This window comes from Astyanax mexicanus, chromosome 15 (assembly GCF_023375975.1).
Source record: "Astyanax mexicanus isolate ESR-SI-001 chromosome 15, AstMex3_surface, whole genome shotgun sequence".
Lineage (NCBI taxonomy): Eukaryota > Metazoa > Chordata > Actinopteri > Characiformes > Acestrorhamphidae > Astyanax > Astyanax mexicanus.
Genome location: NC_064422.1, coordinates 30,216,822 through 30,240,577, shown reverse-complemented (window position 1 = coordinate 30,240,577; position 23,756 = coordinate 30,216,822). Strand labels below are relative to the sequence as shown.

Genomic DNA, 23,756 nt, shown 5'->3' with positions numbered 1-23,756 from the left:
CTAAGAAAAGTTTGCATTTCAGCACAACACCAGGTTTTTCTTCCATTTCTGTTGTTGAATGAATAACAGTAGACTGCATCAACTTCCTGTTATTAGTCTGAAATCCAGAACAAACTAAAAAGGGCTTTCATACTGCAAATGAACCACACTATGGTTCAATTGATTCGAACCAAGTTGGACCGGAGTTGGTCTGACCAAATTTTGGTCCTGTTTTCCAGACTAAACAAGATTTATGTGAAAGCCCCCATAGTTACTGTACATAGTAAAGAGTAAAATGTGATTCCAGATATAATTTTTATGCAAAGCAAAGAGAATATATTTGCACATTTTTTGCCACTGACATTTTTCTACTTCCCAAGCTCACATGTTTTGTTTACTGGGATTCAAAAATGTCTAAACATGTTAAAGTAATTAACTAAGACTAAAATGTGGGACCTAAATCCCTATTCAGGAAAATAAACACATCATATCTTAATTGTCTGGTTACTTAATAGTTTTACTGAGTAGTTGGTATCTACTGATAGTTGGGCCTTTATATGAGGGTATTTATGGTCGTGACCTTATACAGTAACTATGATTCATTAAAAACAGGCTGTTTTATAGCTTAGTTCCTGTTTATCGACTCTACCGGAACGAGGATTGTGAATGAGGAATATTGAAATGTTGAATCTTGAATTTTTGTATCAAATCACACTATTAATAGGGTTATTAAGATGCATTACTCCCTGTTTACTCACATTAATGGAAGGCCAGGACTGGGCATGTTCTGCATGCAGGTACCCAGGTGGATGGCAGCTTAGTGTGTTGGGGCGTGCTGGTATTGGGAAGGCGGAGCAGGAGGCGGGGCCTCTCATGCTGGAGGCAGGGCCAGAAGCGCCCAGTGTCCGCGGGGGACTGATAGGATGGGGGCAGGTCCACTCCTCCTCGTCCTCTGAGGAATGGGGTGGCTGGGGGGAGGAATGGAGTGGCGCCGGGCCTGGCTGGGGCTCGTAATGCAGATGGGACAACTCCTGGTGCTGGAAAGAGAGCTCTCTGGAGTGTCTCGGGGATTCAGCTAGACTCCCTTCACCTCCCACGACCTGAAGCCCGGGCTGCGAGCCTCGTCTCTGAGATAGAATGTGAGGGCTGCCTCCGTGTTGCTGCTGCTGCTGCTGCTGTGATTGTTGCGGGGACTGCTGCTTGTGGTAGCTTTCCACATAGGGCCGGGGTTTGGGGAGGGTGGAGACGGGGTCCAGGGTGAAGCGAGGAGGCCGCTGGTAGGCCGATGGGTCTGCTACTTCCGAGTAGCTCCGGCGCCCTTGAAAGCTGGCTCTCAGGTGGTGGCTGGTTGGCCTGCAGGAGTAGGAGGCGGGGCCATCGCTGATTTCAGGCAGGGGTGAGCGGCGGTGCATGTCTGGGGAAAGGCGCTGCAGCACTGGGCTGCGTCTCTGGGGCACAGGGGAGTGCCTCTGCTGGATGGGGGAGTGGCGTTGCTGGATGGGGGAGTGGCGCTGAGGAACAGGTGAATGCCTCTGGAGAGGCACAGGAGAATGACGCTGAACTGAAACATAAAACACAGAGAAAACAACGATCTCAGTCGAACCTATTACCATATCCGTGCACAGTAAACACGACACAATTCAAAAGAAATGGATTGTTCAAAAAACATATTTAGAAAATGTTCTAATTGCTCACGGTGTTGTAATTAACAGTATCCAAATTATGCATCTGTAGATAAGAACTGAAAGCACGAGGCACTATATGGACAAAAGTATTGGGAGTATTGGGAGCTTATTCTCCTTTTGTTGGACTTATTGTCTCAACCATCCAGGGAAAGCTTTCTGCTAGACTCTAGAGCATCGCTCTGAGGATTTGCTTGAATTCAGTGACATAAGCAATAGTGAAGTCAGGATGTTGGATGATCACCAGACCAGCTCATCCCCTCATCAGTTCAATTATGGGGGCTTTATACACCTCTAGACCACACCTAGCATTAAGCATGATGCAACTAAGTTGATGTGTGTGTGTGTGTGTTTGCTCTAGAGAATCATATTCCTATTGGCAATACATCTCTATAGGGGTTTTCTTTTATTTCATTAATTAATTCAATTTATGGTCGAAGTCCAGACTACACTTACCCTCCATTCTCTTCAGCAAACTTAAATACTGAATTGGTGTTTCATATCTGAGTGTGAGTATTAGAATTTCACCTTATTTACAGCTGTTAATTTAGTTTCTAACATCTATTTGTTCAATAATAGTTAAAATATATGGTAAATGGACAAAGGAGAAACTTTGGGGAAACAAGGTTCTTCCCATTCACACAGCTGATAAAATTCTTTAGAGAATCAAAATGTATGGCTTGTTTATTTTTAGAGAGCAGGTCTTATTCTGAAACTTTATAAAGCTAAGTCCTAAACATTAGACGTTATTTATTTAACATTGTATTGCTTGGAGAACACGGTGGTGGACGTCTCTAGGATTTACCTATCTTTAAACTACATCTGGTTGTGTACTATTAGAAAGCCATGGCCCTTACTACATATTCTTCAATTTCCTACAAAGAGCAAGAAGTGTTTCAAATGTCAGGGCTGAAATATAATCAAAAATATAACCTTCATTATAGGTTATTATATCATTACTGTGACTCTGAACACACAGGGCCCACCAAAGATACACTGACATCTCTATTGACTTCCCCTTTCCTACTGTGTTTCCTCCTTTAGTCTTTATTGTTTTTCCAAGTCATGTGTGGGTGAACCGCCCCACCACCATTCACTTCCTTGCTTCTGAACATGAACTTTAACAAAGTGTAGCAGCTAAATAAGAAACTAATGTGTATTCACTTTGCTACGGCCAAAAAAGTGACAATTCAAACTCAGTCTACCGTCTAGCAGTAGCGTGTGTGTAGGGCTTCCTGCAATAGTGAGATAGCAATCAGCCATTTATAAAAATTCATCCCCTTCATCTATGAATCTGCTTCTGCTTTTGGTCTGGTTTCCTATATCAAAGGGGAAACACCATTTATGGTTGTGCGGTTGGGCGCAGAAGTGTTAGAGATAAGGGCTAGGCTGTTTATGCTGTCCATGCCTCAGGCAGTGGCTCTTAAAGCAAGAGTAAACTGGTGTGTGTGTGTGTAGAAAATAAAATCTCGTAGGAATCGAGCTCAGACGAGAGTTTGCACTATGTTAAGTTTTGTGTATAGATATAATAGACAGGCTCCATTATGCAGCACACTGATGGGTGCAGTCGAAAGCATCATTAGGGCAACTTCTCCTCTCGAACAGAGACGCTCATTAGAAGTACACAGCTGGTGGAGATCCACTCGATGCAATGAGGTGCTCTAATGAGTCAATGCATCATTCATCCGTTCTCAGTTTGACTAAATGACTGTATACATTAAGGCTAGAATGCCAGTGAATGCTGGTGCCTGTTCCTGTACCTGGACTGGCCTGCTCCTGCGAGGCTTTCCTCAGGATCTCTGTCTGTTTGGCGCTGAGTGCCTGCAGCTTGCCAAGTTCCTCGGTTAGCTCAGTGTAGGCCAGGGCCAGGTTCACCCTATATAAGAGAGAAAGAGAGAGAAAGAAATGAGAGAGTGACATATCACTAAATGAACCTTTTCAATAGACAATCATCTATCAAGTATGTATTCTTTTTAGGAAAAATCAGTTATTTAGTTTGTCTTTTACATTTATAAAACGTTTTTACATAAAAAAAAAAACGCTTCATTGAAACTCTCTGAATTTACAAAGTTACAATAGAAAAGAAAACTTGAAAAGTGCATCACCATAGAGAAATGCAATATGGTTGTGTAGCTAAAGTGGGAGGAATGAAAGATAAGCGTGGGTCAGTAAATCTTTGGATTTGAATGTCAGTTAGCTGCCCTGAGTATTTGGAATTCTAGGTTATGGAAAGGAAAATGGAGATAAAATAGGAGAGAACGGGAAGAATAAGGGATAAGAAAAACACAAATAGACGAGTGTTGGTCAGCATGGCTGCGGGTTAGTGGTCAGTTATCTGAGTGCATAAAGTGTAGTGGTAGGTTTAGGGCATATTGGAAATTGAATCGGAGTGGATAAGAAGGAACAGGGGGATGAAAAAAATACAAATAGATGAGTGCAGGTCAGTATGCTTGTAGATTAGAACTTTTGCCATAAAGAAAGCTGCACTGAATGCAGGATATCCATGTAGGGCCTTTTAAATTAAACCTAATGCAATTTCTAGCAAAGTTGCTTATCTGTTTGCAAGGCAAATTTCTAAAATTCATTACCACCAGTCTAATGTCTAACGTTCAATGAGCAATAATAGAGAACTTTTTTGAGAGTTATCTTGTAACAGAATCACACTTAACGCTTACTAAGAAGCGTTCATTTGGGAGTGTCACGCACTATGGCTGTTTATATTTGACATATTGCGTTGCCATAAGAACAGGTGACATTGCAAAGAAATACCAGTGAAGCTCAGAGCTTGAGCTAAAAAGGGGTTTCACAGTGAAAAAACCCTTGATGTACAGTACTACAGTATTCAAAGTACATGACAACTTGTGTCAAGCTGTGCCCTGAGCTAACACTTGATGATCAATTTATATATTTACATACTTCTACAGTACTTCTCCCACATGTTTCCAATTTATACTGACTGTAAGGGGAGCATTTTATACTTGTAAACATTACTCAGCCAGACAACATTCCAGTATAACTGGAGAGCACACAGTTTTTCTTTTAACTTTTAACAAGCCAACTAACTTACTCTGCGGTCCTACACCGTGGCAACAACAAAGGAACACAACCGTATTCAATTTGTATACAGAGCCTCAGTCCTCTTCGATACTTCAGCACATCACACTATGTTTAACAACATTATTCAGATTACACTCCACTTTTCCACTTAGCCTCCACATTATGCAGTTTCTGTCTGAATCTGATAAAGCAATCGTGCATAATTGCCTTGTTGGAAGGTTAACCGAAAGGCAACTAAATCTCTTGTTTCTGTATTACTGTTTTTTTTTTCTCTATAGCTTTAAATAAAACTAGACTGTACTCACGCACACATGCACAAACACACACACACACACACACACACACACAAATATATGTATATATGTCTACTAGTACAGTGTTCCCTGATAGTGACACGAACCACTGTCTGCCACTCACCTCTATCTTAAACTAGAGATGTACTGGAGATTAGGGCCAGATGACGGCCACTAATCAAAAATACGGGTAAGAAAAGGGGAGATAGGTGTGAAAAGCTGTGGTAAACTGAAACTCCGTCTGTCATCAGATCACCTTTATCTGATCTCCTCCAAACCAATTTCACACAAACCACCACTGCTTAACTCTAAAAAGACGCTTCTCCACTCATCGCTGCGTGATGGTGTCAGATAAGGAGCACTGGGGAGAAATATAGACTGACTTGGTGCGTAAGCAAGTGCAAGCACGCAAAACAACATGCTCTTTTTCCCCTTTACAAACATGTATTTTCACAGGAGGTTAATTAGAGCGGGCGAGCAGCTACTTATTAAGGCCCTGTAACTAGCTGTCAGCATTTTCCTACAGAGCGCTCACCTCAATAAGCGCAAGATTTCCAACTAACCCCTGCTGCGAATATTCATGAGCGTTCTCATTATCAATAATAGCAGCCCGTTAAAATAAAGTGATGGCAGATTTCCAGTGAAATACAGAAAAGGACTGTGCATTAGTGCTATATGTTATTTATGTTATTGTCTTTAAGCAAAAAAGACGATGCTATTAGTATTATTAGGTTTGTCGTTGCATAACGAAAAATAAATATATTATTATTTTAATTGCTGTGGGATTTTTTATTATTATTATTATTATTGTAAATAAATGCAATCAAAATCAGAATGCAATAATTTGCAAATTTTATTCACAATAGAACATAGAAGAAGAAATTGAGACCATTCTATGAAAAACATATGAGACTCACATAATCTAGAGAACTCACCTTCCAGACTGATGTTTAAATAAGAAGAGATGCTTCACAGGATGAAAATATGAAATTTACTAACTTTATGAGATGCTTTGCAGCCATCAAGTTCAAAACAAATTAATTATTTCATGAAATTTCCATTTCCATGTTCCACAATGTCCTAATCTTTTTGGAATTGGGGCTGTGATTTATTTAAGCATTGTACTTTTTTTGTGCTGAAAGGAGACAAAAAAGGCAAAACGGGCAACGTGGATTTCATAGGGTTAATGCTGAAGTTCATAAAACACCAAAATGAGTCATAAACGTTCAGAGCTAAAGTTGAACTTTGAGAGCACAGTCAGAAGAGTACAACATTTACACAAATTACAGCTATTTAAAAAAACCTCAGTTCATCGGGTAAAATGCATACTGTACAGTAAGTACATGTGGTTACATATACAGTACAACTAAATATATGACAATATATTATCTATATTTTTTGTGACACCCAAACCTACTCTTTCCCACTTTCTAACACTTAGTCATCATTAAACATTATAATATATATTTATATATATATATTTTTTTTTCTTGCCGTGATTCAACAAGTATTTCACAGCCGTGTTCAGATTCACAGCCCCAGTAAAGGTTAAAGGCAGGCCAAACCAGGCACTAAGCGACCTTTCCTATCCACTTCCTGTATACCGTCTGCCAGCAAGTTGTAGCATTAGATATTCTTACCATGCCGCTCATGATGTCCCCCCACTGGCTGACCTGGCCATCTGCACATCCTCCTCACACAAGCCTATGCCCTCATCATACACAGCGTGAATGCTAATAGGGCTCTGTATCTCCTGTCGTTACAGGTACCCGGCCCAGACTCATTCTATCAACCTCTGCTGTCTTCACACACTCTCTCTCTCTCTCTGGATCTCCAGAGCTTATTGCTTAATGTTTTAGACAACGTGTGATTTTTCTCTTCACACTTCTCCACATACTCACTCTGCACACACACACACACACTCACAGACACACACACACACAGACATACACATTTACACCTACTGACAGTCTTCTAAAAGCACCACTTTGAAGGCATCACCTTTAGCTTAGAGCACCTTGAAGTCTCTGAAAGTGTGAACTCCTTCCGATAAAAGTGCAAAATAGTGAGCTGCAGAGGAAGCTGGTATGATGACAGGGCAAGAGGATTTCTCTCTAATACTGCTGAGGAAGAACGATTGTCTGATTTCAGATGAGTAGTGAATGAATAGTCAGTGATTACTCAGTGGTAGAAACTGGGAAAGACAAGGCCACAATGTAGAAGTATATACAATAAGAGACCACTTAAAAATGATGAGTTTCTTTTTTTATTTTACCAAATTGAAATCCTCTGGAATATAATCAAAAGTAAGATGGACGATCACAAGCCATCAAACCAAATTGAACTGCTTACTTTTTGCACCAGGAGTAAAGGCATAAAGTTATCCAAAAGCAGTGTGTAAGACTGGTGGAGGAGAACATGCCAAGATGCATAAAAAAACTGTGAAATAAAAACCAGGGTTATTGCACCAAATATTGATTTCTGAACTGAAACAAAACTTTATGAATTTGACCTTGTTTTCTTTGCATTATTTAAGGTCTGAAAGCTCTGCACCTTTTTTTTATATAAGTAATTTCTCATTTTCTGCAAAAAAATGCTGGGAGACATTTGGGAGAAATGTTGTCCGTAGTTTAAAGAATGAACAATTCTATAAATTCATTTTACTCAAACATATACCTATAAATAGCAAAATCAGAGAATTTGATTTAGAAAATAAAGTGGTAAAGTCTCTTTATTTTTTCCAGAGCTGTGCATAAAACCCTTTATGCTTTATGTCACTTTTATGAGTTCTTGAAAACTGTGTGTGAGAAATTTTAAGGATGATGAGCTATTTCTTAAATAGAAACTTGAGCAGAATATCACTGTATTAAGAAACAAGTAAAATCTACATCAATGTAATATCATTTTTTTTTCTATTTCTGTTTTAAACATTTCTATTGGCCCATTCATTATGAACTCTTTACCCACTGCAAAAAAAAGCAGCAGCTGTTTAAATGCAGCAAACGTAAAAGCTGTACAGAGTTACGATGTTTTGGATCACCTTAGAAGTGCATGGCTGCATGCGCTTGTGTGTGTGTGTGTGTGTGTGTGTGTGTGTGTGTGTGTGTGTGTGTGTGTGTGTGTGTGGTATGTGTGTGTGGTATGTGTAGGCATGCGTGCCTGTGTGTTGAGGCACCTTCGAAAGAATATTGATGATTGTACAGAGTGTGTATGTGTGTGGGAAGGCAGCTGAGTGGGCTGTATGAGCTGTATCTGACCTTTGCTCACACACTGCAGTTAGAATATCTGTTTACTTGACACTGACAAATGTTGCCTCACAGGCTGCATATCTTACATATTGCTGAATAAAACATGAATACCAAATTATTCCAACAAACTCACTTAGCACGGCCCACACTTCACACTATACATTCTCTCTACCAGCAACCACGACAGGCTGGCTGCTATTATCCAAAACAGAGAGAAAGAGAGAGAGAGAGAGGGAAAAAAAAAACAGGACAGTTGGATGATAATAACTGAACAGTGCTGGAGTAAAATGAATACAATAAAACTGATGGGGAAAGAGGGACACAGCCTACTTATACACTTCAAAGAACCAACTTTCATGGCCACCCTTCAGGAGAAGAGCGCAGTGCTCAGTTTTAAAAATCTACGTTTAGTAAACTGAGAGGCTGAGAGCACACTAAAAAATAAAGGTTCTACATAAGATATGGTTCTTTGAGCTGAAGAAGAACCACTTTTGGTTCTATTTGCTTGTAACAGAGAAGTATAAATGTGTAAGTCACGTCCTACCATAGAAAATTGCTGGTTTCTTGTTTCTTGTCACACTGTCGCTTGCTGGTGTGAACACATGATTATAATTAAGTAGAATTAAGTGGAATTAAGTAGTAGTTGCCTAAAAAAAAATGACACATTTCTACTACAAACACTGTTCCTATTATGGAAATGTTATATTATTTTACGGCATTGCTCAAATAACTTGTTAATAGCACTTTTATCTGAATGCACTTCGCTTAACACAGCCATCTAAATACATTACGCTCAAACTCTGGAAAAAATAACCCGCTGTTTCCTATGGTAGGTGTATCATGTGGGTTTGAATTAAGTATTTACTTTTTTTGCTTGCAAAAAGACAGCAGTTCCAGTTCCTACACTTTTGAAATAATTGGAACCTGACGCTTGTTCTCAACATTGTTTTTCCAATTTTATGATGAGGAACAATAAAAATAAAACCTTTTTACAATAATTGTGCATTTTGCACACTGATTAAAGTTTTTTAAATTTTATTTAAAGATATTCAGGCATTATCACACTTCTAAGAAAGCCTTTTAAACGTTACACTGCATTTTAGGGACAAATTTAAGATATTTATTTTACTTTTCTACTAAAAGGAGTTCAAAGATCAACAATATCAATATTAACTCAACTCTGTGAGTACTTGGTACCTGGTTTGCTTCCCCTTAAAAGGTAGATCTATGTCATCTTTAGAGTAATAGCAATACTGGAGATGGGAGACTGAGGCTGAAGGGATCACACTTTATATTCTCGATTTGAGCCTTGATTATCAGTGCAAGGTTTACATGTCAAGTTTTTTTCCCCCTACTCTGCTCGTTTGGAACTATGAGCAAACAGAGATTAAAAAAGTAACCAGGGGTTTCAGGTACTAGGTACAAGTTTTGCCTGAGTAGATTTGAGTCAAGTAGTGTGGCATGCAGGCAAACAGTGGAAGAGCACCTGATGAGCCAAAACATTATGACAACCCACAGATTAAGAGAATTGCATTAAATATTTGCTAAAAACTAAGAACTTTGGAACAGTGCATGAAAAGGTCTGGGTTATAATAGATGTTAAGTAAACATAAGCAGTGGTTGTAGATTGGCAACAATGGGTTGGGTAGTGAGCACTGGAACTAGACCTGATCAGATGTCCTTCTTCCATTGCTCCAAGGTCTAGTTCCAGTGCTAGTTCCATGAGTCTTCTAGAGACCAATTTTAACGGCAGGTCATTTTCACCCACACAATATTTTCATGTGATTTTCATTGTGTTTGAGTTGCGTAGGACTTTGGGTAATGACTCATTGATGTCATTAATATAATGGCTGATTCCCTCTTCCTATCTATGATTTCTTTTGAAGAGGCATGCGTTCGGGTGATTTTTTTGTTAGTGATAGAGAGTAACATATTTTATGGGTGTAATTTACCTGTTTAAATCAGGTGCTCACATGTCCCAGGAATAGGTGGATCAAAGACCAAGTTCCCAGCAGCATTATTTTTTTTTTGTTAGGACATTACTTGTTAAGGATTACCTGATTTTCCAAAATAAATTCTGCTTTTCTTTATAGGGTCATCCATGATACCTTTGTTTTTTAGTTTGTGTGTTTTTGTATATTGTGAAATTAAATAAAAAGGTTCCAAAACTACACAGTGTATACAGTGTATACCCAATGTTTGTGATTTAACGTTAGTGTTCTACGGTTAATCATCATTGGGCACCAGGAAAACTCTATCGTGGCTAATGTATTCCCTGAAATTCCCGATGGCAGTGGCCTTTTTCAGCAGGATAATGCACCCTTCCTGCCAGACCACACACAATGATGAAAAATGCTTTGAGGAACATGAACAGAGTTCAAGCTGTGGCCCTGCCCACCAAATTCCCCAGATGTTAAAGTGTGAAACAAAATGAATGTGACACTTGCACTACGTGATGTGATGTTAGCTGAGTTAGTGAGTGTTGGCGTAGCTGAGTGAGAATGACCTCTTCAGTGTTGGCGTAGTTGAGAAAGAATGACATCTTGCAGTCCTGGTTAAAGTGATAAAGCCTCAAAATATTCGTATTAATGTTATCAGTGTCTTGGAACAACCATCGTTGCAATGTTTAATATATTAACTTCAAAAACACAGGGGTCTGGTAGGCTTTGGTGGGAGTTATTTTTTTTCTGGCCTAATCACATCATCTGTATTTACATGCATAGTTTTTGTCCTTACATACTTACGTAATTACACATTTTTACTTTAAAATATATTTCTTTTAGACAAGACAAAATCAAGGCAAACCATACTCTATATGACATACTTAGATTGAATGTGGCCTCTGCCTCTGCCATCCTTGTAGTACACACACACACACACACACACACACACACACACACTATACTATCCATAAAGTTTAAGGGCCTTTTTCGAGGGCCCAACATCGCCCTACAACCCAGTCATTATGAACCCAGTCCTCTAAATGGTCAGAGACCAAGTGATTAGTCTTGTTTTGTACTGCAATATTGTCCCATTTCCATTCATATCTATTTACTAACATTCCAATAAAAAACATTATAATTATTTCATATACATAAATCTAGGTCTATATATATATAAATCTAATATATTTCATTTTATATAATGCTTGTCTACTTATTGCTCCTACACAAAACTACTGATCTACATATTTCTCCACTCTGAGGTTAATGAATGAATATCTCAGCTTATCTAATTCACTATTAGTGCTATGTACAGCCATATAATTATTTATTATTCACTGAAATTAAATGATTTTATAATATTAGTCAGTTAGTTTAGTCATGTTGATGAATGTACATGCGGTATTGCGGGCTGTCCCTGTATTTATTAGCTAAAAATAAAAAAAGAAAATGATAAAAATCAGCAGCGTAGCCAGTTGTGAAATAAATCACGATGGAAGAGTTACAACCTAATCGGTTGATCTTCTTTTTTGGTGTGATAAATGTTCATCAGAATTCAGTGGCTTTCGTGACAGGAAAACCTTGATGTTTTGATTTTTTTTTTTTTTCCTTTCACAATCTCAAACATTTCAATAAATCAAGGCCACGTAAAAGAAAACCTCTAATGTCAGCAGCCAGGCGAATTACTAGGGATTTTTGCTGTGAGTTTTGGCCATTTCCATTAAATGCCAGTGCTTACAAGAACTGCTGCTGCGATTCAGAAAGAGAATGTGAAGACGGGGGGGAGCCGCCTGTGAAACTCTGAGGCGAGCACGGTGGAAAAGGAGTAGGCTTCTAGGTACACACATCTCCGCTCGCAGTGTACTTTCAATTCTCTCTTATTTCTCTCTCTACACTGAGTGAAGGTTGGGTTGTAAACCAGTAGGCAGAGGAGGAAGCAGAGTGGAAGAGCTGAGGCCGGGGTGGGGGGTGGGGGATGCAGGTTGAGGGGAGGTGAGGAGCTGAAGGGGCATCTGGGGGGTGATTTTATGTAGCATGTGTGTGTATGTGGTGTGTACGTGAACCTCGCGGAAGAAGAAGAATTTTCAAAGCACTGCTCTGAAAGAGTGACAGTGGCTTAGTGGTTAGAAGATACTCTTTCTCTAAGATCTCTCTTTTTTCCAGAAGCCATACTGCCCTCTGCTGCTCAGTTCTACGATCATCAGTCTAACTCCAGTGCTGTGCGTCTGAACACGGCATCATCAATTGAAATAGAGAGTGTTATAGAGAGTGGACGCTCTGGGACTTACTGTTCGTCTCCCACCTTCTTTATCCACTCCACGTCACACTGGGCACAGGTGGAGTTCACCTCCTGCTCCACACACAAACACAAGAAACACACACGGCACAGATGGAAAAAAGTAAAAAAAAAAAAATAGTGAGAGTTTTATTGAAATAATGATGTACTATATGTACGTGTTACAATATTAGAGTAAAAACTATGCTTATTGGGGACAAAAGTCCATACTTTTACCTGACACTTGCCCCTGCCCAAAGTTCTTCAACTAAGTGAAATACACTGTCTGGCCAAAAAAAAAAGTTTCCATTACCTTCTGCAATGTCACAAGATTTAATTCAATCCAGTGTTGCATTAATTTGTCACCAAGATCTTGCAGCAGCATTGATGATGGTAGAGTCTGACCACTGCACAAAGCCTTCTCCATCCAGCACATCCCAAAGATTCTCGAAGAGGTTAAGGTCTGGACTCTGTGGTGAACTCTTAATCCATGTGAAAACTCTTTTACAATTCCAGCCCCATGAGTCATGGCATTGTCATCTTGGAAAATGCTCGTGCCGATATCAGGGAAGAAAAAATCCATTGATGGAATAACCTGCTCTATATTCAGTATATTCAGGTAGTCAGCTGACCTCATTCTTTCAGCACATAATGTTGCTGAACCTAGACCTGACCAACTGCAGCATCAACACCACATCATTTACTTATTTAAATCCAGGTGGCGATTTTTTTTTGTTTTTTTTTGGCCAGGCAGTGTAGATTTGAGGGCTGTCTCTCACCAAGAGGTGGACTACCAAAAAGCATCCTCTATAATCTTTGTACAAAGCAGCATTGTCTATCTAGTCCACACCTGTAATTGTTTACATATCTGTCTGGGACAATAACTGCATGATCATTTTTGGAGCAACCCAGGGTGTGTTACTTTTGTGTCAATCATATTTACATATAGGTCCTTTTATGGGCCTGAATTGTAGAATTTAACATGCGTCTGTGTGTGTGTTTGTTTGTATGTGTGTGTATGAGAACTGACCCGTTGCCTCTGGTTATTCTGAAGCTCTCTTAACTCTTCCTGCAGTCTCTCACACTCAGCCTTTAGCTCCTCCTCCCTTTGGCACGCCCCCTGAGCCTCGTGCCGCGCCCCTTCTAGCTCCGCCTCCAACTGTTGCAGTTTGAGATCGGACAGAGTGTCCAGACTGCGGGAGCTCTGAAGGGTCAAAGCTGGACAGTCCAGTCCTGGTGCAGAGAACACACACACACACAAAACAAGGTCAAGGTCACCCATTAATTTAGCCAACCTATCTCTACAGACACAACAGAACATGTACACATATTAACCTCTTACTTAGTGGAGTTATATAAATTAATTTTGGGAGTTTGATCCAGGCCCTTACTCCTCCCACTCACCTCCCTACATAAACCGTCACTTCCTCTCTCACCCCCACCTCACACCCACCTCCTCCCCATCTTCCTCCTTCATTTATTTTCTCCCTTTCTCTTCCTGTTTCTCTTTGTGTGTGTGTGTGGGGGGGGGTGGGCTTCTGCTTCACACTTTTCCAGCAAAGCTGTCCCAAACTCCTGCCCAATTCCCCTTCTCTTTTCCTTCTCTTTCAGTTAAGGATGTGGGGAAATACTAGGAAATTAGACTATATGGACAAAAAAATTGGGACACCTGACAATTAATGTTTCTCCTAAAATTAATAGTATTAAAAAAATATATAATGCTTTTGATGACAATTAGATTTTGGAGCATTGCTGTGATATTTTGGTTGCTTTCAGTGATGAGAGTATTAGTCAGGTCAGGAAGCTGGATGATCCTCACCTCATATCATAATTTCCAAAAGAAGAAAATACAGTTCAACTCCTGTTACTTGTGACTTTAAATGGCTGCATAGATACATTAGAAATTGTGCCCACAGACACTGGGATTACAGTGTATTAGTGGACACACAACATCAGACCTGAATATTAAAGATGTATTTTATACATACATCACACACACACACACACTGCTGATGCAAAACACACAGTTGATCCTCAAAGCATCCTCTGCATGTTATCCTGAAGTATCCTTTCTGATGTCCATCTGATCATCGAAAAGCTTTGAGGCGAAACAGGCTTTGTTCCTTTGCAGCTTGCAGCTGCCGTTCTGAATAAGTGTTAAGCAGCTGACAAACAATGAAAATAATGACTGGACAAAATCACGCATCCTTTTTTTCTTCTTTTTACAAAAATTAACATAAAATAAGCTTTGAGGATATTATAGCATTATATAATTTTATTGAATCTAACTTTTTGTCCAGGGCTCCAAAGTGGTTTTACTTTGCAATAGAAATGAAGCTGGAAGTGGCCACCATATTGTCAATTTTGCAACCAGATTCTGAGCAGAAAACATGCAGTAAAGACGGATTCAAGCTCATATTCACATGTGCTTGACCCACACTCTTCTCCCAGACAAAGTGTTTTAGACTGACTTTACCAAGTCCACAGCACAGCCTAAAGGACCAGAAGCAAAGCTGGAGACTCTTCCACTGAATACAATCAATGCTTCACAGCTCTGATGCATCTCAGGCTGAGTGAAACTGCCCAACCCATACAGAATCTACTTAAGCCAGCTGGGTTTCACCCTGTCTGTTTCTTCAGTTCATGGTGTAATAACGAAATGGCAATTGGTAGAGCATAGCTGAGATCTGGAAGACCAAGAAAAGAACTGCTCATATGATTGCTAGATTACTTCATAAAAACACTTAAACAACTGTTAACATGAGGATTTACTGCCAAACAAATCTAGAATCACATTATCTGTTGAGAATCTGGAGTTGCATGATACATATCTACAATAAACTAACTTAACAGTCAAGTCAAAGGTTTTCCCTTGGCCTTTTTACAACCACTAATCTACACATTATTGAAAATCTGTAGATAAAGCTTAAAGGAGACCATGCAAGGATCTCAAACATTTAGGTTTTTTGTTAATTTTAAATAGTAAAAGATAGAATAGAGGAATAGAGATAAAATCTTACTCAAAGGTCTAGTTATTCACAGTAAAACATATTTTGGAATTTGCATGCCTCTGTACATTAACCTTAAAGACACAGTAACAAAAACAGCGTGTTTAATTCCGCATGGTGTTTAATTCTGCATGGTGCATGGTGGTAGGTCAGAGAATTAGTCATGTAGAAATGAATTTAAAACCCAAACATCATTAATAGACCCTAGGGGAGAAAATGAAAGGAGAAGAGAAAAGGAGAAGAGAAAAGGAGAAAAATAGAAAATTTGCTCTTCAATCTTTTGCCCAATCAAAAACCCGTTGTCTTCCACAAATGCACATTACAAGCAGCAGAGCCAGAGGCATGTGCCGTGCGGAGAGCAGCAGGCCAGCAGGGCTGGGCTCAGCTCCCACTGCCTCCACATTTCAGCCTGCCAGCAATGACGCCTTGATGATGGCGGATAGGAGACTGCACTTCTCCCCCAGTGTGGGCACTGTGATTCAGCTGCTCATAAAGAAACAGTCCTTGAGCAGGCACCTATTGTGATGGTTCAGCAATAAGCAAGCATGAACCACCACACGCCCACGCACACCTACATTCCGCAGCTTTTCCACACTCTAGACTCCAGTTCATACGCTCCCAGCCAAAATCTAATCTCTCGTCTCAGAGCCAACCGCGCTCTTCCTCCTGTTGCGTAAACCGATTGAACTGGATTCTAAAACGCTCCGCATGAGTCAGCTTTTCACAGAATATTCACTTATCCAGTGTACAGGCCAGGGGTCGAAGGGTAGGACCACCAGGGGTTGAGCTGACCAGTAAGGCATACTTTTCTGGATCTGAAAAGCGAGTGGGAAGCAATCAAAATCAAAACAGAAAACAACATGGAAAGAATTAAAAAACAAACTTTTCTGTTTCTTCAGGGATGCTGTTAGCTAGAAGCTGTTTTGCTCTTTCTAGAAGATAAAATTAGCTAGGTGGAATCAATGATGTTCAGTTAATTGTAAAAATATTAAACAAACAAAAAGACATCATGGAAAAAGAAAAAAACAACAAAATAGAAAAAAACAATGAGTTGGAAACAAGCTGTTCTGTTTCTTCAGCAAAGTCATTAGGAAGGAGCTGTTTTGCTCTTTCTAGAGTTTAGAATATGTATGATAGACTTGATACAAAAACTGACGTGTGTGTGAGTTTAATTTTAATGTGGTGGGTCCGGTTTGAGGTAAATTGTGGATAAGAGTTTCTGCCAGTGGAGCCACCATTTGTGGCTGATCCTGGATCTGAAAAGCGAGTGGGAAGCAACTGAAATCTAACCAAAAAACTACATTTAAAAATTAAAAAAACAAAGTTTTCTGTTTCTTCAGGGAGGTTGTTAGCTAGAAGCTGTTTTGATCTTCCTAAAGGATAAAATAAGCTAGACTGAATTAATGATGTTTAGTTAATCTTTAAAACATGTTAATGTTAGTGTGTGAGTTTAATTTTATTGTGGCCATTGTAGTGGCAGAATGATATGGGGTGGAGGGGAAGCAATAAAAAAAAAAACAAAAAAAAAGCAACATGAAAAGAGAAAAGCAACAAAATAGAGAAAAAAACAATGAGTTGGAAACAAGCTGTTCTGTTTCTTTAGTGAAGTCATTAGGAAGGAGCTGTTTTGCTCTTTCTAGAATTTAGAATATGTATGATGGACTTGATTCAAAACTGAAATTAATATGTGAAATGTGTGTGAGTTTAATTTTAATGTGGTGGTTCCAGTGTGGAAGTGTTATTCATCTTCCTGAGTTTGGGGTAAATGGTGGATAAGAGTTTCTGCCAGTAGAGCCACCATTTGTGGCTGATTCTGGACCTGTGGCTGATTTGAGTGGGAAGCATCATCGAAATCAAACCAAAAAACAACATGGAAGAATAAAAAAACAGGGAAGTTGTTAGCTAGAAGCTGTTTTGATCTTTCTAGAGCAGTGTTTCTCAACCAGGGTGCCGCGGCACCCTGGGGTGCCGTCTGGCTTCATCGGGGGTGCCGTCAAAATATTGCGCATCACGTGCATTTTTCCTTTCCAGAGTCAGCGCGTGTCGGTGTGTGTCCCAATTCACAGGCAGCATACTCTGAAGGATGCGACCCACAGAGATAGGCGGTGTATTACTGCGCAGCTGTGACGCAATCTGTCTTCGAATACAGCCTCCGAAGGATGCGGCCCCTAAATTGGGACACACTGTAAAGTTTTTCCCCCACGCGATGCACTGCGAGAGTAGTGTGAAGCGCTCAAGCTCGCATGGAACGTTTTTTTTTTTTAAAGAAGACTGCAGGTTCAGATAACTCTGAATCGGAGCCATTAACTTCTTCATCCAGTGGTAGTTCAGCAGTGAGTGTAGCAGAGTATTTCACTCGTTTGAAAAGTCTGCAGGTTTCGCGCTAATTGTAAATAACCCCCCCCACCCCCCCTTCTCACCTGAAATAAAATATTCCGCCAGCAACTCTCCTCGTCCCCCCCCCCCCCCCCCCCCCCCCATTTGTAAACTGGGGTGCCTTGAGATTTTGCATACTTTTAAAGGGTGTCGTGATAGAAAAAAGGTTGAGAAACGCTGTTCTAGAGGATGAAATTAGCTAGACTGAACTAATCATGTACAGTTGATCATTAAAATATGTTGTGTGTGAGTTTAATTTTTTTGTGGCCATTTCATCAGTGGCAGAGTGATATTTACCCTCCCGACTTTGGGGTGGAGGGGAAGCAATCAAAAGAGAGAAAAAAACAATGAGTTGGAAAAAAGCTGTTCTGTTTCTCCAGCAAAGTCATTAGGAAGTAGTTGTTTAGAGTTTAGAATATGTATGATGGACTTGATACAAAACTGAAATTAATATGTAAAATGTGTGTGTGAATTTAATTTTAATGTGGTGGTTCTGGTGTTAAAGCGTTTTTCGCCCTCCCGAGTTTGGGGTAAATGGTGGATAAGAGTTTCTGCCGGTGGAGCCCCCATTTGTGTCTGATTATGGAATTACAGGGGAAAGCCAAAAAAAAACAGAAAGAAAAAGCTACGACAAAGAGAAAAACAATGTTTTAAACACGTAGTTCTGTTCCTTTCAGTAAAGCCGTTGAGAAGGAGCTATTTTGCTCTTTCTAGGGGTTAGAAAGTTAGATGGACTCAGTGATGTAAATTAATGCAGCTGGAAAAAAAATCCTGCAATAACTCACAATTATGCAGCGCTACTTCATTTTGACGAAGAAAAAGAAAAGCGCTGAAAATTGGTTGTTAATTAGGCGTCTACACTACAATTGTGAACATTTAAATGAGCTTCTCTGGCCACGGGGACGCTATTTTCGTAGCTCTTTCTGAGACGTGTCTCTTCTGTACAGGCCGTGCACGGAAATACACTTGGAGAGAACATCCCCACACCCACCCACCCACCCATGTTCGTTTTTATACATGTTAGTCCTGGGTGAGAGGGTAGTGTAGAGTGATGGTGCTTTTAAAGCTACGTTTGCCAAAAACTGAGAAACACCTTCTTTAGCTGCTTTTTCTTCTTCTCCATTTACTGTACATGCATACTTGCACACACCCACTTTCACACTTGAAGATTGTTATCGTAGATTTTACTCAGAAATAAAACCTATTTACAAGCATTTTTTTAATACCTACAGCACCCAACCCAAAGGAAATGTCTATATACTGTACTGTACAGTGACAGTGCTAATATTGTGGCATGGGGGGGCTTCCAGCATGCTGGGAAAAAAGTTGCAAGTTATTTGTGGGGATAAGTTAATATGTGTTGTGTGGTAGGTAGATAGTTTATAGTTTTAGAGAGTAGCAGCAAATATTGCTGATAGGAATTAAGACTTTTCAGTCTCTGTGTGATGAGTGGGTGTGTGTGTGTGTGTGTGTGTGTGGGTGGGTGAAGTTCAGTCTTTGTGTGTGTAAAGGGTGGTGGGGGGTTCAGTTCAGTTTTGTGTGAGTGTGTTGGGTGTGTGGTGGGTGGGGGGGTTCAGCTCTGTCACTGTGTGTTGAGGAGTCTGACGGCCTGGTGGATGAAGCTGTTGCAGAGTCTAGTGGTGGAGGCTCGGATGCTCCTGTATCTTCTGCCGGACGGCATCAGAACGAAGAGTCCGTGTGAGGGATGGGTGGGGTCCACTGTGGGCCTTAAATGCCCTTTAGGACATAATACGTCAAATAAAATGTCCTATCTATCTGGCAACCGCTAGCAGGCCTTGCTTGAACTCTGTGAATCATGTAGCATTGATAAATACCTCTAAACTTATACAAGCCATATAGTTATGTAGTTGTATAAATGTACAGTTTTGTGCAAAAGTTTTAGGCACCTGTGGGAATTTTAGTAAAGAATAAGTGTTTTATCTGTGAAGTAAGTGTTTATTAGCTCAGTAAAACACCAGCATTACAATAAATACAAACAACAATTTTACAAAAAGCATTGCTTTTACAGCAATGTTTTTGTTTTCCTTAAAACATCTCCTAATCTCTCCTTATCTGAGTTTAATAGAGTTACTCTATTTCTAGTTTTCATCATATCAAACATAACTGGTTTGGTAAATTTGTACATTTGGTAAATCAGGTGAGCTGCTGACGGAACTGACCATATACTGTACACATGCTGGCTGAGGAGCATCCAGGAGAAATCTGGAACTACTTTGTTCTTCAGCTTGGCTCACAGGATATAACATACTTAGTTAAAAATGAGAATTCCTCGTTATATTTTACTGTATTTATGTTTATTTGCATCTGTTTAAATCATATGTGGTGCTTTATTTTTTAGGTAAAAACACTCGTATTGCTGAGATAAATGGATTAGTGTAATTTGCTTTGGTGCCTAAAACCTTTGCACGGTACTGTGTATATCTTGTATCCTGTATCTATTTTTTTATTATCAGAAAATCTGCTGAACACACACACAAACACAAACACACACGCAGAGAAACAGCCAAACAGGACTCACTGTGTGTATCTGGGCTGGCATGCAGCTGCAGGTACTGCATGTCTTTGCTGTGCAGTTGTGTGTTCAGTTTGTGGAGTGAGCTCTCTCGTTGCCTCAGCGCAGACTCCAGACTGTGGATCCGCTCCACGTGCTTCTCCACCAGAGACGTCTAGAGCGCAGTTAAAGAGAAGTATCAGCAAACAATAAGAGCATCTCAAAGTTCTGAGATAGTCACGGAATTACCAAGGCAGGACAGAATGGGCAGAGAGAAAGGACATTGTTTTTACACTTTGCGAGAATGCCTAACAACTCTGTGCCAACAGCCAAAGAGGAGAATGTGTAAACTCAACAGCTGATGGCTAGCTGAGTGTGTGAGTGTAGCGAGAGAGGCACAGATGCTCTGACGCTTGCATCATGTCATTTACAAAAGCCCAGTTTTTTGGCCAGGGCTACCTCTATAGCCATTTGGAAAGCATGAGTAATACTGACAGGGTAATTATCCATATACAGGTGCTGGTCAACGAATTAGAATAATTTGAAATAGTGCAATCATGAAATTCTTTGAATGCATTTTTTGTGCAGAAAGCAAATCAGGTGTTCACCGCACCTGTCCTACTCGATAGACTAATCACAGAACTCGTTACCTGGAAAAAAATTTGCCCAGCTGAGCTTTCCAAAAGGCCCATTTAGGCCATTTAACTGTGACACTGTTGTTTTATTGAATTAGAATAATGGAGAAACCGTTTCATTGAATTAGAATAAATGCTGGAATTTTTGTTTTCTGTGAAGAGTGTTCACTGTGCAGTATAAAGTCAGGGTTGAGTAGAATTTCTAAGTTGTAAAATCAATCATGGGTAAGCAGCGCGACCTCTCAACCGGAATAGTGGCTCAAATTCAAGCCCTTCGCCAACAAGGCTTGACCCAAACTAAAATTGCTGAGCAGCTCGGCATCAGCCAGTCTTCCGTCTGCAAAGCTCTCAAGAAAAACTGCAGCAAGCGCACCAACTGTTCCGGCGTCCGAAAAACTTCTGCTCGCGACAACAAGCAGCTGAGAAAGATCGCAGTCAGCAACCGGTTCAAGTCCACTTCCGAGCTCACCGACTTGTGGAACAAGCAGACCGGCGCTGACGTCTCCTGATCAACCACTTACCGTCGTCTGCGCGAACTCGGCTTCAAATCTCGCGTTCCAGCAGTAAAACCGATGCTGAACAAGAAACAAATGGAGAAACGGCTGAAGTGGGCCAAAGAACACGGCGAGTGGACTGCTGAAGACTGGCAGAAAGTGGTCTTCAGTGACGAATCACGCTTCTGCATCTCCTTCGGTGACCAAGGTCCTCGTGTCTGGCGTCGTGGTGGCGAAACCTACAACCACGAGTGCGTGAAAAGATCCGTCAAGTTTCCCCAGAGCGTTATGGTCTGGGGATGCATGTCCGCTCGAGGTGTAGGGAAACTCTGCTTCCTCAAGAAGACTGTCAATGCTGCCCTATATCAAGATGTTCTGGAAACGTTCCTGATTCCGACTGTTGAGGAACAGTTCGGCGAAGAAGACTTCATATTTCAACAGGATCTTGCACCGGCTCATGCGGCAAAGTCGACCAAAGATTGGTTCACTAAAAAACAGCTTGAAGTTTTGGCATGGCCGGCCAACTCGCCTGACCTCAATGTCGTTGAAAACCTTTGGGCCATCGTCAAGGGGGCAGCCACAAAATACTGAGAAAGTGATGATTGTAATTATAATAAAAATTATTCTAATTCAATGAAACGGTTTCTCCATTATTCTAATTCAATAAAACAACAGTGTCACAGTTAAATGGCCTAAATGGGCCTTTTGGAAAGCTCAGCTGAGCAAATTTTTTTCCAGGTAACGAGTTCTGTGATTAGTCTATCGAGTAGGACAGGTGCGGTGAACACCTGATTTGCTTTCTGCACAAAAAATGCATTCAAAGAATTTCATGATTGCACTATTTCAAATTATTCTAATTCGTTGACCAGCACCTGTACAATCGAGGAGCCTCAGCTTTCTAAAGCAGCAGTAGAGTAGCTGTAGTCGTATGAGAGGGAAATCATTTGGCATCTCTTAGTCCTGTACCTGTTTTGTAGATGTGAATAGTCCAGATTAATCAAATGGACACCTGGCTAGATTAAGCCCCGAGCAGATGCTTGGGCTACTTATAACTCCTGCCTGTGGTTTCTCGAGCCAAACTTAGCATGCTGTCAGAGTACAGGCTAGACTTTTGTATGAATGTTTCAGCGAGCTCCATAGCTCACACTCACCATCTTGTCCAAGTCTCTTTGGAGATTGCTCTTCTCCATGTGGATCTTCTCATAGGCCTGAATCACATCTTCCAGCTGTTCCTCACGCTCCTTACTCTTCTGAAGCTGAATGACACACAAACACACGAAGAGTTCAAGGCGCTACGTATTCTTTAAACATACCTTCAACTGTTTTTGGAAATGAACTCAAATGCACATACAGTCTTAAAAATAAACAATAAAAAGGTGTGAATATGGGGATGGTGCTGCAGAAGAACCATTTCTCGATCCATAAAGATTCTATATTTGAATCAGCTGTGCATTGAAAAACTTTAAATAATGTTCAATGAATATCAGTATTATCCTAAAACTGCTAGTTGAAATCCCAGATCAAGCTGCTTGGCCTCAGCAGCCAGAGTCTGAGAGAGCACAATTTGCAATCTGATGCAATCAAACATTTCATGACTAGAGAGTAGATCTAATGATCTAATGATCCAATAAGTTCAGTTTGTTGATCAGCTTCTCCTCATTTATCACTGACATAGGAGTTTCTTGTGACCAAGACGTGACAATTGTAAAAAGCTGTAGGAGCCAATCACGTCAACTGAAAAGTTCCTTTTAAAAGATAGAAATTCTAGCTCCACATTCTCCTCATCACTGCACAGGCATCTGCTGGTTGATGCATAGGAGCTGGAGTGGAAAAGTAGAAAAAATGGTGATGGGGGATAGTGATTAGTGATTTATATGAATGGGGGCTGGGTAATTGGCCTTCTAAATTTAAGGAGAAAATGGGGCAAAAAAAAAAAAAAAAAAAAAAAAAACAACCAAAAAAAATCACCAGGGAATATGGCAACAAAATGTGTTGAACTTGTTAAATATTATCAGCTAAAGTCTTCCCTTTCCTTTTAGCCAAATACAAGTAAGTTTAATACGTAACACAAGTAAATAAATAAAAAATGTAGAAATAAAATGACAGCCAGCCTCATGCTGCTGCCTGAACTTTGCTTCAGTGCAGACACCCAAGCATCCACAGTGATTATCCCATTGTAAAGCTCTCAGCGCTGATCTCCTGCCCTTACAGATAATGATGTTTCGTATCCAGCTCCACTAAATCACATAAAGGC

General features: G+C 40.3%; 1 protein-coding gene across 1 annotated transcript in view; it reads right to left on the bottom strand.

The window, feature by feature from the left end:
- tbkbp1 (TBK1 binding protein 1) overlaps positions 1-23,756 on the bottom strand; it is a 93,654-nt gene that overhangs the window by 4,834 nt on the left and 65,064 nt on the right. Inside the window, exons 4-9 of the mRNA XM_007259170.4 lie at positions 22,654-22,758; positions 20,401-20,548; positions 13,508-13,710; positions 12,491-12,552; positions 3,422-3,537; positions 738-1,540 (exon numbers count right to left, since the gene is read on the bottom strand). Of these exons, the coding sequence (XP_007259232.3) occupies positions 738-1,540; positions 3,422-3,537; positions 12,491-12,552; positions 13,508-13,710; positions 20,401-20,548; positions 22,654-22,758 (1,437 nt within the window). The remainder of the gene's footprint in view (positions 1-737; positions 1,541-3,421; positions 3,538-12,490; positions 12,553-13,507; positions 13,711-20,400; positions 20,549-22,653; positions 22,759-23,756) is intronic.